Source organism: Argentina silus, assembly GCF_951799395.1.
Source record: "Argentina silus genome assembly, chromosome: X".
Taxonomy (NCBI): domain Eukaryota; kingdom Metazoa; phylum Chordata; class Actinopteri; order Argentiniformes; family Argentinidae; genus Argentina; species Argentina silus.
The window spans coordinates 18,747,786-18,762,734 of record NC_139653.1 but is presented as its reverse complement, the minus strand read 5'-3'; the positions used below and the strand labels follow the sequence as shown (position 1 = coordinate 18,762,734).

The 14,949-nt window shown below is 39.3% G+C and overlaps 1 protein-coding gene across 1 annotated transcript; it reads right to left on the bottom strand.

Moving 5' to 3' along the window:
• Positions 1 to 309: 309 nt before the first annotated feature.
• Positions 310 to 14,716, bottom strand: dnajc12 (DnaJ (Hsp40) homolog, subfamily C, member 12). The gene is made up of 5 exons (XM_083696102.1): positions 14,579 to 14,716; positions 13,162 to 13,240; positions 11,815 to 11,954; positions 11,557 to 11,701; positions 310 to 915 (listed from the first exon to the last, which is right to left on the bottom strand). Exons 1-5 carry the CDS (start codon positions 14,654 to 14,656, stop codon positions 833 to 835), a joined length of 525 nt encoding a protein of 174 aa, XP_083552228.1. The 5' UTR covers positions 14,657 to 14,716; the 3' UTR covers positions 310 to 832.
• Between the last annotated feature and the right edge of the window lie 233 nt (positions 14,717 to 14,949).

Genomic DNA, 14,949 nt, shown 5'->3' with positions numbered 1-14,949 from the left:
GTAGTATGTACGTGGCCAGAGTCCTCCAAAGCAGTTTCATGACTAATTACAGTTATTGATGATATTATTAATATTTTGTTACACACCTTTTGTAATGATTGTCAACCCTGTTGTACCCTTGTAAAGCAATTTTTTTTTAAATATATTGTAACAGTGATTTTATTATTTCCATACACTTTAGATTGCCAATATGAAAATAATGTATTCAAATGATACATTTTTCATTTTTATTTGTTGATGATATATTGTTATGTCTGTAATCTTATCTAACACATTGTGATAAGTCCTACATAAATTAAATATTCTGCTTAATATTCTTAAAAAATGCATGTAAATACTTAGAATGCAAAGTCGACATGTAAGTAAGCCATCATCAATTAAGTTTTGCCTTTGATACCTCTTAAAACTACAATTTAGAAAAGGCGGAACATTATCTAACACAGGAACACGTACTGACACAACACCTGAGTAGAATCAGCATATTAGGTACATAATATTCATTATAGTTATGAGAACACTATCTAAGGCAACTTGCTGACAACCTATACATCATCAAAACAACTAAAAACAGAGCAGCAGTACAGTACTAAATACCATTGTAATCATGTCTGTATCTTCATGTAAGGAAGGAGCTGAATTTCAGGTCTCTGGAATGGCTTAATATATTTTTTATTTGTTATATTCTTTCATTATGTTCAATAATGAAGTTAAACTGAAATAGGTGTTATTAGTTAAACCAGATAACATGTATATATACACAGATTGAGAATTACAATATTACTGTTGAAATTAGATAGAATTCGGGTATACAAGGAGACTGACAATGCTTCATTTAGATTTCATAATTTCTGAATTTCTGCAGAAGACTGGATGGCGAGTCAGCAGCCCAGCGAAACCGATGATGGCAATAGTCACCTGGATATTGGAGACATGAAAAGTGTTTACTATGGTTCATGAATGTTAACACATAATTTGAATTAATTCAAATTGGATATACAGTGCACTGCGTAAGTAATGGGCCAGTGATCATTTTTTTCTTCTTTTGGCTCTATACTCAAAAAGATTTGAAATCAAACAATTGCTCTGGGGTTAAAGTAGAGATTCTCAGCTTTTAATTGATGGTATTTGTGTACATATTGGTTTCACCATTTAGAAATGATAACACTTTTTTACATAGTCCCCCTATTTCAGGACACCATAAGTAATGGGACAGGTTTATACAAGATGTTTCTGTACACTTCATAATACATTCATATAGGACAGGTTTATACAAGATGTTTCTGTACACTTCATAATACATTCATATACATGCCCAAACCATAACACCCCCTCCACCATGTTTCACAGATGAGGTGATATGCTGTAAATCTTGGGCTTTTTTTCTCCTAATCTTCCCTATACAATCACTCTGGGACATGATGATAGTCATCTGTCCACAAGACCTTTTTCCAGACCTAAGCAGGCTTTTTAGATACTTTTTAGCAAACCTAACCATCCTTTCCTAGGACAACTATTGGTTTACACTTTGCATTGAAGCCTCTGTAGTTTGGCTGGTGACATATCCTGCAGATAGTAGTCTCTGGTATATTCACACCTACCTCCTGGAGAGTGTTTCTGATCTGTGGGACAGTTGTTTTGGGGGTTTTCTTATATTCAGACCCTTTGCTATGACACTCTTAAAATTAGCTAATATGCAAAAATGTCATCAACAAATCACTCAATAAGTTGAATGGAGTCCATCTTAATGCAAGGATAATAGTTAATGTAATTTTGGAATTAATATCTTTGTTTTTATGTAATGTAATTTATGTAATGACAACCTGATCCACACAGTGTGTAATTGATTCCTATGCAAATCAGAGACCCTATAAAAACAAAGATATTAATTCCAAAATTACATGAACTATTATCCTTGTATTAAGATGGACTCCATTCAACTTATTTGTTGATGACATTTTTGCAATTTAGCTAATTTTAAGAGTGTCATATGTACATGAGGTATTTCTGTGTTTCAATTTTAAAAGATTTACTGAAATGTCTAAAAACCAGTTATCGCTTTGTCATTCTGGGATATTGTGTGTGGATTGGTGGCAAATTATTTTAATTTAATCCATTTTAAATTGAGTCTACAACACAACAAAATGTGGAAAAAGTGAAGTGGTCTGAATACTTTCCGAAGGCACTGTATATAGCCAGTGGTGTTTTGATATCAGTGATCACTGTCCAATAGCCTGTATTAAAGATCAAAAGATTTTTAAAAATCTGCTCCACGCTTCCTTTCAAAAACACATTTTAACGAGCAAGGTTTTATTTATAGATCTCTCCAAGGCATTCGATACGGTCAACCATTACCTACTCATTCAGAGGTTGTCTGAAATAGGCCTGGATCAGGCTTCATGTAGCTGGCTTGAAAATTATTTAAAAGGACAGAACGCAATGTGTCTTAACTGATGGTGTTAAATCTGGTTTTCTGGACATAACAAAGAGTGTCCTACAAGCATCGATTCTTGGTCCGGTTCTTTTTACTATGAACAATATTGGATTATCTGTAAATAATTGTAACCTGCATTTATACGCCAATGACACTGTTGTGTATGCTATTGCCTCCACGATTGACCAGGGTGTTTCTGAGCAGAAAGCAATTGTTGGGCTGAAATTGGTACTTAATGCTGGAAAAAACAAGTATATGTTTTTTTTTTTACCAAATCACAGAAAAATGTATCTGATTTATGCATATGTACTTTTGGTAGTGCCCCCATTGAGCGTGTCCCCTCTTATAAATACCTGGGCATTTGGTTTGACAAAGAGTTGACATTCAGAAAACATACAGAGGAGCTTGTTAAAAAGGTAAGATTTAAGGTGGGTGTGAAGGGAGGCCTTCACAAGGTGCCTGCCATGTCCATATAGAGTGGAAGTATGAGTGTTTATGTTTATATGTATGTTTATATCTGTATTAACTGGTCAGTTATGTTCATCATCCATATTTCCTCATCCTAACAGATATGTATATTTTTCCATCATTACAACCTATTCAGTAATCAGTTATGAATGAGTGTATGGAAGTATTATGTGTGTAGTTTGTCTTCCTCTATTTTCCTCCTCCTTTGATCACAGGTGACAAGCCGCACCTGTGACCAGAGCAGAAGAGTACTTAATATGGACTCATTGGGGTGCGGCAAAAAGTCTCCTGGGTTCAGGGAGAGAATGTTAATGGTTAACCTCATAGTAATTGTTTGATTTAAAATCCAAACTTTTGGAGAATAGAGCCAAAAGAAGAAAAGATCCTTCACTGTCCCACGACTTATACAGGGCACTGTAAATAGCCTCCTGTGATACAGTATGTATGACCTCATCATAAAGTTTCACTACCTTGGTTGTAGTTGATTGCCCAAGCCATTTTTCTTGCTGACATGGCCATATTCTGTTCAGTCAGCAATGCCATAGCATAGGGCACAACTTACCATTAAAATCATATCACGAAGGAATCCTTCTCTGGAAAATGTGTTTGCCTTCAAATTTTGAAGTTGGTCTTCGACTCTTTAATTTTTGGTTGCGAATACAATTAATCAAAACATCACATTCTGAATATAGATTGAACCCAATAAAGTGACTTTTCAAAATTCAAATACAGACAGATTGTTTTGTAATATGAGACGGATTTAGGATTGAAGTCATTCTGGAAATTCCATCAATTCAAATTCCAGATCCTCACCTGTAATTCATAATGAATTAAATTCCTCTAAATTCAGTTTTTTTGTGAATGAAAAAAAGCAATTCCCAATCCAATGTTCCTGCACAACAATTCCCTTAATTGATTAAATTCTGTTCAGGTCAGAAATCCAAGCAATTCTTCAAATAAATCAATACCAACACACCCAAACAACCCTCCGGCTTATCCTTCACAAACAAAGAAGTCAAATTGGCGATAGTGGGTCAATAGTGGGTCAGTGGAACACACTAGCTAATACGCTACTGTATGAATGTCCGTACATCACAAACTACTGAAAAATGACACTCGTCATTCTAAAGACAGGCATCATTGTTATGATTGCTAGCAAAACAGAGTCAGAGTTATAGCAGATTGACAGCATTTACAGTTCATGAGCAACTCCATGTAAAACAAATGGGACTTTTTACAGTTACAAAAAGTTGAATAGTTGTCTTGAGTATCAGAAAGCTTTTTATAGGGTTTAGAATTTGGAGTTTTCTGCACATTCTAAAGTTGGTTTGGAGTGTGTCGCTTAAAATGTGTACGAACAGCAGCGTTCCAAAAATGTCATCTTTTGGTCACCATAGATCTCCATGTTAAAATGTGCACTTTTAAATGGTAAATATAAGTATAATGAGTACAAAAAGTTATATTTTATAAGCAACTCCAGTTAGACCTCTCTGTACATTATAAAGTTGAAATGGTATGTTTTGCATGAAAGCTGTAGGAGTAGCAGTGAGAAGAACATATAATAATAATAATGATAATAATAATAAAATTCAGTATGAAGAATAGCAGTAGTGTGTCGCTTCGCAAGCACACTAATAAGTATGAGCAAGAACAATTTTGGAACCTTGGAACCTACTATTTTGGAACCTTACATTCCAATTCAATTGCATGAAGACCCTTAGAATTTCAATTGGTGGTAAATTGTCCAGTTCATGAGCAAACACATGAATTTCAGTTGGAATTGAAATAGGCTCTTTGCACTAAGCAATGTCACAAAAAGGGTATCCCTGTGCATTTGCTTCCAGTCAAGAATGTTCATTCTGCAATGCAGTGTTAGACTCAATAGTCTCAATTCAGATGAGGCTATAATGAAATGGTATAATAGAGACCATAAAGTGAAAAGCACAACCAAATGTAAGCAAATGTTGCCTTAACAAATATAATAGCCTAATAATCAACAATGTCCAATGCATTTTTTGTTATTTCTATGAATTCATTTAACTCACGCACCCTTAACTTTTCTTGTGACTAAGCATCCCAGCTGGGTTGGCCAGCTGCACCATGCTGCGAATGGAGACACTGGCGCCTGATCATTTAAACTACAAAATACATGATCTCGTCGCAACCTGCGCAGCCTCTCACTCACAGCTCTCTCTTCCTCTGTCTTATCCGCCCTACCCTCTGTTGAATCCTTCTCCCTTCTATCCACTGATTCAGCCTCCTCCACCCTCCTGTCCACTCTTTCCTCATCCTTCAACTCTCTCTGTCCACAGACCTCAAGGCCGGCACAATCCTCTCCACGCGCTCCCTGGCTGTCTGAAACCCTGCAAGCTTGTAGAATATGGCTCCGGGCAGCTGAGAGGAAATGGCAAAAAACTGGCCTCCCTGATGACCTAGACCCTTATCTCTCTCTCCTCCTCCTCCTCCTCCTCAATCCTCTGCCTCTGACCCAAGGAAACTGTTCTCCACATTCTCCTCACTCCTCAACCCACCTCCTCCCCCCTCTCTGTCTGCCGATTACTTTGTCTCCTACTTTGAAAAGAAGGTTGATGACATTAGAAGCTCTTTCCCTCTACCTCTTAGAAACACTGTTACCTCTCCTCCCAAACCCACTGCGTTACAACCGGTCTCTTGGCGTATCAGATTTTTTCCCCCTCTCCCCTGATGATGTTCTAAAACTGGTCACATCCTAGCGGGCAACCACCTTGATCCCCTTGATCCTATCCCCTTCCCCCTTTCTCCAATCCATCTCCAAAGACCTCCTTCCGTTCCTTACCACCTTAATCAATTCCTCTCAGGATCTGTTACAGTATCTGTCCCAGCTGCCTTCAAGACAGCCAGACTCAAGCCTCTTCTCAAGAAACCAACTCTTGACCCGTCTGCTGTCCATAACTACAGACCGGTATCCCTTCTCTCCTTCTTATCTAAAACCCTTGAACATGCTGTCTCTAACCAACTGTCTCACTACCTCCTTCAGAATAACCTCCTTGACCCTCACCAATCCGGCTTTAAGGCTGGGCACTCTACTGAGACTGCTCTCCTTGCTGTCACGGAGGCCCTCCACTCTGCTCGAGCTTCCTCCCTCTCCTCTGTTCTCATTCTTCTGGACCTGTCCGCTGCATTCGACACAGTAAACCACTCAATCTTTCTCTCCACCCTCTCAGAATTGGGCATCTCTGGCTCTGCAGTCTCCTGGTTTGCATCCTACCTGGCCGATCACTCTTACCAGGTGACGTGGAGAAGATCGCTGTCCTCTCCACAAGCCCTCACCACCGGGGTCCCCCAGGGCTCTGTCCTAGGGCCCTTACCGTTCTCCCTCTATACCAAATCTCTTGGCTCGGTAATTTCCTCACATGGTTTCTCCTACCACAGCTATGCAGATGACACTCAACTCTTTCCCCCCTTCTGACTCACAGATGGCAACACGTGTCTCTGCGTATCTTGCTGACATTTCTGCTTGGATGTCAGCCCACCACCTCAAGCTCGACCTTGACAAGACTGAGCTGCTCTTCCTCCCAGGGAAAGCCTGCCCTCTCCAAGACTTCTCCATCACAGTAGAGAACTGTACTGTGACCTCCTCCCATACAGCCAAGAACCTTGGGGTGATCCTTGACAACCACTTATCCTGTGTGGTGAACATCACAGCGACAGCACGCTCCTGTAGATTCTTCCTCTACAACATCAGAAGGATATGTCCATTCCTCACCAGAGAAACAGCACAACTTTTATTCCAAACACTTGTGATCTCTCGCCTTGACTACTGTAACGCACTCTTGGCCGGTCTCCCCACCTCCACTATCAGGCCTCTGCAGCTCATCCAGAACACTGCCACCCGTCTGGTGTTCAATCTCCCCAAATTCTCCCATGTCACTCCCCTCCTCTGCACCCTTCACTGGCTCCCGGAAGCAGCTCACATCAGATTCAAGACCCTGGTTTTTGCAAATTGCTTTGGATAAAGGCGTCTGCTAAATGCCATAAATGTAATGATATAGGCTATGCCTATAATACCTGCAGAGATTTCTCAGTGATTTGAACATCAACCTCTACACCTTCGATTGATACGATAGAATAGCCTTGCCTAGGATAAGCTAGCCTATTTATTTTTGTTTAACAGAAAATGGTTATCCAATAAACAACAGGCAGGCACCATTCGGAAAAAAATATTAAACATATATTTCACAAATATAAGCCTTTAGACATGACCCAATCATGACAATGCACAAAGGAAATGTCCCAACTAGGGTTACACACAAGTAGTGCACTCAACAAGGTGCATGGAAACATGTGTGCCTGTAGCCTAATAAAACTGCACCATTCACATAACTAAGGACTGTCTTACTTGATTGATTGATTAATTAACAACTAGACAGCATAAGCAGCAACAGCAGTGTCTTAGATTTTTCCAAAAATAGGAGATGTACCTCTCGTTGGCAGAGCAGAACTGATGAAAACTGAAAACTTTCATCCAGCATGTCTGTGTAGCCTGGTTTTTAATTTTCACATCCATTTCAGGCCATATAGTGATGATAATGTATCATGACAGAGAGGATACAATAAGCCTAGGCTGCTTCAAGCAAGTCCAACACTTGCTATTCTTCATACTTATTATTATTCCAATTATTATATTGTGCACACAGGGAGGGCTTTTCTCTTGGTGCGATCACCTTCTGTGACCAAAGAGGAAAATAATTTGGGCTCCATTAGGCTACTAACTCTTATTGATATAAGATGCCTTTAGTTCCACCGGAAGTAATAATTCTTTATTACAGCTCTGCATTGATTTCTCAAAATATTATTCCCAAATTCATTGTACAGGCAAATTATTTGGTTACAATGACTATAAACCAAGGTTACACAACTCTGGTTTCCGTATTGATGTTTGATGGCCAAGTTTCAGTATTAAATTATGCTGCATAACAGACCTCACACACAAATTAGTATTCCCAAAATCTTTAGGCTATAGGCCTACAGCTGCATTCGTAACCAGACTGAAAAGTTACCAAAACCTGTAGTGCTTATTCGATTTTTTTATCAGTGTTGCTTCTTATAGCTTTGCGTTGATTTCTCAAAATATTATTCCCAAATTTGTACTGCATTAGGCTACACTCCTAGCTCTCCACTTTGCCCCCCATTATGACGTGTTTAATGACGTCACCTCCAATCTCCTAAAATCTCTATTGCAAGATGTATCTTTCACCGTAGTTTTGTCAAAATTGGGCCACTCTCAACCACTTAACCAACCAACACCACCACTCTCAACCACTCTAATATCGACCCACTCCACTGAACTATCCCAGGCTAATCCTGTCAATCAACCAATCAATCTTACCATCTATCTAACCTTCTCTCATCTACAGTATCTAACCTTTTATCATCTATCTATCTATCTATCTATCTATTCATGCATCCTTCTCTCACCCGTCTATGACCTGCTATCTTACCCAATCTATCCATCTGTCTAACCAATCAACCAATCAATCATTCATCCATCCATCCAACCAACCAAACCATCTCACTTTCTTTGAACTACACAGCAAACAAATCTATCTATCTATCTATAGTCCAAACCATCTTTAAACTGGGTAGGACTACCAAAATAAGACTTTGCAAGCCCACAAAGTTTCTTCTGGAACTTATGTTTCTAGTCTAATAAATACGACTGTCATTCATCTTTGATAGACAATACGCAAAAATGAAAAGAGAAGCTTAGAGCATTGAGATCGGCGTTTAGCCTACATCTATTGGCCATATTGCAGCCTGTTCACTTTTGTTTCATGACAAGAGGCTGGCTACTTTTATTAGAATGGCCTTAAAATAATTATAAGAAAGTGTCGGGAAGCAGGACATCTGAAGTCAGTGCGTGGCTTTATTCATCTCCCCTAATAACCCTACGCTATTGCAATAACAATTACATCCCCCTTTCTGAGTAATGTACGGACAGTAACAATTTTTACTTTAATAATGGGGAATGTTACTTTAACTAAAGCATATTTCCTTCCAACATTTTCTAGTATTTTCACTGTTGTCTTTATCCTTTACAGATACTTTCCTTTGTTATTACGGTTTACTTTCCATTAAACTACAGAACTGTTGAACCTTGTTTCTTCTTAACCGTGTGAAACATGTATAACTTTTCTACAAAAGATGGGATAGACTGCCCAAGCCTTCAACTGAGTGTGGGAATTATTCTGCCTTGTATGATTATCAATCAATTATTTCAAAAGGGACAGCTGTGGATTTGTCGTCATGTTGATGAGTTGGCTTAATAGAAGTTCCTACACCCATTAAACAAGAAACGATTTATTGACAGAATATAAGTAGGTTTGGGAAATACATTGGTTTCTTGCTACTATTTATTGCATCACATGGCAGCAACTCAATGCATTTAGGCATGTAGACATGGTCAAGACGACCTGCTGAAGTTCAAACCGAGCATCAGAATGGGGAAGAAAGGTGATTTAAGTGACTGAACGTGGCATGGTTGTTGGTGCCCGACGGGCTGGTCTGAGTATTTCAGAAACTGCTGATTTACTGGGATTTTCACGCACAACCATCTCTAGGGTTTACAGAGAATGGTCAGAAAAAGAGAAAATATCCAGTGAGTGGCAGTTCTCTGGGCGAAAATGCCTTGTTGATGCCAGAGGTCAGAGGAAAATGGCCAGACTGGTTCGAGATGATAGAAAGGCAACAGTAACTCAAATAACCACTCGTTACAACCAAGGTATGCAGAAGACCATCTCTGAACGCACAACACGTCGAACCTTGAAGCAAATGGGCTACAAAAGGGGGTCCAACCCAGTACTAGCAAGGTGTACCTAATAAAGTGGCCAGTGAGTGTATATATCACATAGCCTAAAATAACAAAGCATGTTGCCCAATATTGGCATGGTTATGGAAATATTTCATCGCTAATTGATGTAGTCTTAGAAATACAGCATGTGAAACTATTGATTTTTCTAGGCAAAACATGTAGCGCTCTTGTAGACTCTGGTACGCACACTGGTAGACCTTGAATTCTTAGGTCTAATTTGTTACATACATTAGAGGAATATATCCCTTCGCCATTACCTGAAAGTTGTGCGTTGCAAGTGAGATTAAACATTCAGCATTGCTGCATCCAATTACACCAGAGTTAGACCCTAACATATGTTCATTGCAAGTGGGTTTAGTCTTAAGACAACAACCCCAAACATACTGCCATAGCAACTAGGAAGTCTTTCAGGGCCAAAAAGTGGAAAGTTCTGGAAAGTACTGGCCATGTCAATCTTCAGATTTAAATCCAATTGAACATGCATTTCATTTCCTGATGATAAGATTTTAGGCAAAAAGACATCAAAACAAACAACAACTGAAGATGGCTGCAGTACAGGCATGGCAGAGCATCACCATCTGGTGGGGTCAATGGGATTGTCAACCAAATACTAAACATGAGTACTTTATTTGGACATTATATGATTTATTTCAATACTTCTGAAGTATTGAACATTTAAATAGGGGCAGTATGTTTAAAAAGTTTTGCACTTTTTAAATGGTGAACCAAATCTGAAAAAAACCATTTAAATGGTGAACCAACATTAAATTAAAGCTGAGAATTTCTACTTTGACCCGATAGTAATTGTTTGATTTCAAATCCAAAATGTTGGAGTATAGACAAAAGTAGTAGTAGTAAGATAAAACGCTTCCTCTTTCCAATATGACGCATCAAACGCAATGTTTATTTCTCTATGTCGATTGTCTGTATATTGTATTGGGTTGTGATTGTGTAAGAGACTAATTTGATCATGGCCAGTTTAGCTCTTAAGGCTACCAGACCGGCACTATTGTGCACCAAGAAGATGATGCACCTGGAGGGAGACATCCTCAGCCAGCTGTGTAATCTCAACTACTCGCTGCCTTTGGCATTGAATTATCACTTACTTTAGCTAGTTTAATGACTCCATGTGAAGTCAGCAACAAGCCAATGTAGCCTACTTTAGACGTCAGAAGTTCAGACAGTCACAATTAGCCTGTTGTAGTTACTACAGCAAGCCCTCCCATCAGATGCGGTTTTCTCTCTAGTTATAATTAGACCTACAGCAGATTTCAGATAACATAGAGCTATCTGCACTAAATGATTAGTCTAATACATAGTAAGTTAGTGAGCTAGTTAACTAGCCATGCTGTGTCACTGTAACTGACTCTCTGGTGCTGAAAACGGACACCTGGTAAACTAGCTGAAAACTAACACAAACCTTCATCATCACATAAATGACTGGAAACATAAATCCTTCTCCAACTATTAGCAACTTTTCTTGAATATTCAGTAAGCCGATGGACCTCATGTATGTCCAGTTTAGTCAAATCCTGAAGACAACTGGAGAATAATATCTTTGAGTTGGAACATTTGCGGCTGCCTGATCGGAAACAAATTTACAGGGATAAGAAAAGTTCTTAGTGCAAATAGCCCATTAACCACAACCCTGGTTGGACTGGAATGTTGATAATATAGACACATTTTCATAATGAATGTGGCCATATAGCAATAATGAAAAAACATAATATGACGTAGTATCTCAATAAATATCCCAAAACTGTCTTGGGGAATGAACAAGGGAAGTGAAAAAAAGGAAAATGCTCACTTGAAGATGGCACTGCATCTGGTGAAGGCATCTCTGACATCACCCGCTCACAGCCAGTGTCTCTGTCTTGAGAACTAACAGATGATGTTGCATTTGGACCCTCCAGCATGGGGTCCTTTTTTGTCCTCACAGCCCAATGCATTGACTGAAAACATGATTACCCAAAACATAAAATCTGCTATGCCGGTATGATACAGTGTATACATTTTAGTTTTTATGTTTGAGCATCTATTCTCGTAAGTATGCCGTTATACGTACAGTTTTTACAGAGTCACCGCGGGCATTCCAGTCACGGAATGATATGGTAATTCCACTCCGTCTCCAATTGTCATAATTCTTTCTGCTGATTTCATCGTACAAAACTTCTTTGGCTTCTAGCAACTTTTGAAAGTGTTCCACTAAAACAAAAGGTGACAACATGAGGAAATAGAATTTAATGTTGCTCTCATGGAATGTCATTCCTTGAGCAATACAGATATAGTATCTTATGCTATGAATGTGAAAATATCATGGGATGCATTTGCTTCATATTATAGTAGGCCTAGATTTTGGTTAGTGGTCCAGTCTTCGAAGGGAAGGTATGAACATCGTACAGTGGCTTTTAAGGTAGACTCAGCAATTTCACACACAAACACAGCAGGAAGAACAGTAAACTTCCTGTTTACTGACTTAAAGGAGCTGCACATGAAATCTGGCTGCCTGGTGGCCACAAGTGGAAATTGCAATTACAAGGAGCTTTGTTTAAATTAGTTGATACAATCTTCCACCATGGCTATCGGCTACCCAGACCATTGTGATAAAATCCTGTCAAGTGGACATGTATGAACAGGAAATAATACATATTTGCTTTGGGTAGTTTATATTTGCCAACTTCCTGTAACAAGCTATGATTTGATAACAGAGTGGCCGTACCAGCCAGGAGAAATCAATACGCTAATACTATAGCCAATCGAAACACAGGGAAGAGCAATGGCAGATTTGGACACTCTTGGGAGTTGCCCTATTGTGTATGATGATCATGTTATAATGCTGAGTCTACCTTTAAGAGGTAGGCAGGCCCTGTCCAGAAACAATTCCTTGCCCATACCCCTAATCACTTATGTAAGCTAGGTCTGAAAGGATTGGATAAGTATAAGCAAGATGTCAGAGATTCCACCTCGAAGAGCATGGTGGAACTATTACCATCTAGCTTATACCTACCCTCTCCTTTCAGATCTACACAAGTTATTAGGGTAGAGTCGCCAGGGGTTGTTTCTTGACTGAGCTGTAGACTGCAGGGCATTGTCAGTCATTTCTTTAATAACTTCAAATTATACTTTTTGATTATGATGAATATGTCTCCTGAATACCTTTATGAGACTAGAACAACTGCACAACAATACAGACCCATGACTCCATTGCTTGTTTTGTAACATAATGCAGCTCTCATGGAATGTCATTCCTTTAACATATGTCATAGACATCAAGGGCTATTTGCATGTTTAAATGCATTTGCTCCATTGTTTCTGCTTGCCGAAATCACTGACAGTGCCTAATTGGAGGACATCTCATTACCTGGTGGGACCAACAGTAAACAAGTGATCTTCACACAGTACAATCCATTACCTGCCCTTGGATTGTCAGGCTGCTTGTCTGGATGACATGCCAATGCTCTTATCTTGTATTCATTGGCAATCTGTTCTGTCTTTAAAAAAAGAAAGAGAACTGTTATTTAAGATATAGCAGCCACTGCACTGTTTCCCCTACCATTGGACAATCTGTTTTTCCCTGCATAAAACTGTTAGGCTTACATAGAACTCATTAGAAAATATTAGTAATGGCAACCGTGGATGTGGATTGAAAAAATCTGAGGGAAACACCGAGCCACTGAGTATTTCAACGGACTATTGAATTGCTATCTATCTAGTTGTCTAGTAATGTGACCAGACTTTTTAAAAACTGGGGACTTGAGGGCTCCAGCCCTAACCATAGCTCCAGTTGTAACCCGAGCTTCAGGTCTGTAGCTGACATAATAACAATAACTACGGACAATTAGCTGGATAGCACCGTCCTCTATGCAATGCTATGGACAGATAGCCGCATAGCGTTCTCCTCTCTATACAGTCCTAAACGTTGCCAAGTATGAAAATAAAAATAACGCCGCTATGACAGTTTGTAAGAAAATCCTTCTTTCATAGACAGATGGTTCGTTGGCTGGTTATCTCCTTTGACGGGCTTCAAGCTTGCCAAATTATCTTGCAAAGTAATTTAATAGCAAGCAAAGGGAGTAAGCGAGGTAACTTTGACCAAATCCTGAGTTGGAGCTAAAGTTATCTCGCTGACTCCCCTTAACTCGCCTCGTAGTATACCCCTCGGCTTGAGTAGTTCAAAAGGACGTTTATTTTCGTTCAACTTGCAAGGCACATTTGGCTAGCTTGATTCTCTGTTGGAAAACACACGAGAACCATAACAGTCAGTGAAAGAATGATTTTATCACAAACTATGTATTTTGGCGATTTATTTCGATAAAAGTCGCAAAGTCTCCACTCCATTTGTCCATAGATAGGACTGCATAGAGCAAGAGGATGCTATGCGGCTAGCACTAACCCGAGTCCAGCCCCTACGCCTTGCTCCAGCTCTAACCCGGGCCAGAGATAGTAGGGCCTATGAGACAGATGATAAAGACTCGAGTCAGAAGAACCAATCTGGTGGTGGTAGAGTGAACGAATGATTTGCTTGCTATTACAATTAGGTAGAGTAAAGTGGCTAAAGCTATAATTATGGCAGTCTAAGTCAAACTATTCAAAGATACGATTCGTAGTAACGTTAGTAGTACTGTCTGCTTAATGTTATGTAAGTATTTTCTACAACGAGCTTATCAACCAGTCTCATAACAGTATACGTTTAACTTAGATAGCTAACGCTAGCTAGTATAGCTAGTAGTAGCTACACAAGTCTTGCGGTTGCGCTTGTGTGGCTAGCTCGCGCAAGTACCAGAAATAGCCAGATCGAAGTCAAAATCTCTCGCCAGGTCTCTTCTTACCGAGGATAATTCATCACATCCGAGTAACCCGTAATAATCCTCCAAGTCCTCTGGTTTACAATGTATAATACCTTCCATTAGTAGTCTGATTTCATATACCTGATTCAATCAGGGATGATATCTGTGTCACACCTACTAGCTACCAGTACCCAGTAGCGATGTGTCCACTGTGCAGCTTGGTCACACTAGTCTCAGCCTATCAATCAACGAACGTTATGAAAAGCATACACCAAAGTGATTGCTATTATTTATGCTAAATTCTATAGACAACGACCTATGGCCTGCGCGTTTTTCATAACGGTGTTTCTGAATATATCACAAAGTTAAGTAATTGTGTACGTTAACGTAACACTTTATTTGAACACTGCAAA

Excerpts from the sequence above, each read along its gene's own strand:
- dnajc12 (XM_083696102.1), bottom strand. The coding sequence starts at position 14,656 with ATGGAAGGTATTATACATTGTAAACCAGAGGACTTGGAGGATTATTAC. Across the intron at positions 11,702-11,814 it reads GCGGTGACTCTGTAAAAACT|TCAATGCATTGGGCTGTGAG; the intron begins GTACGTATAACG and ends TCATGTTTTCAG. Across the intron at positions 916-11,556 it reads AGATGCAGTGCCATCTTCAA|GTGACTATTGCCATCATCGG; the intron begins GTGAGCATTTTC and ends TCCAATATCCAG.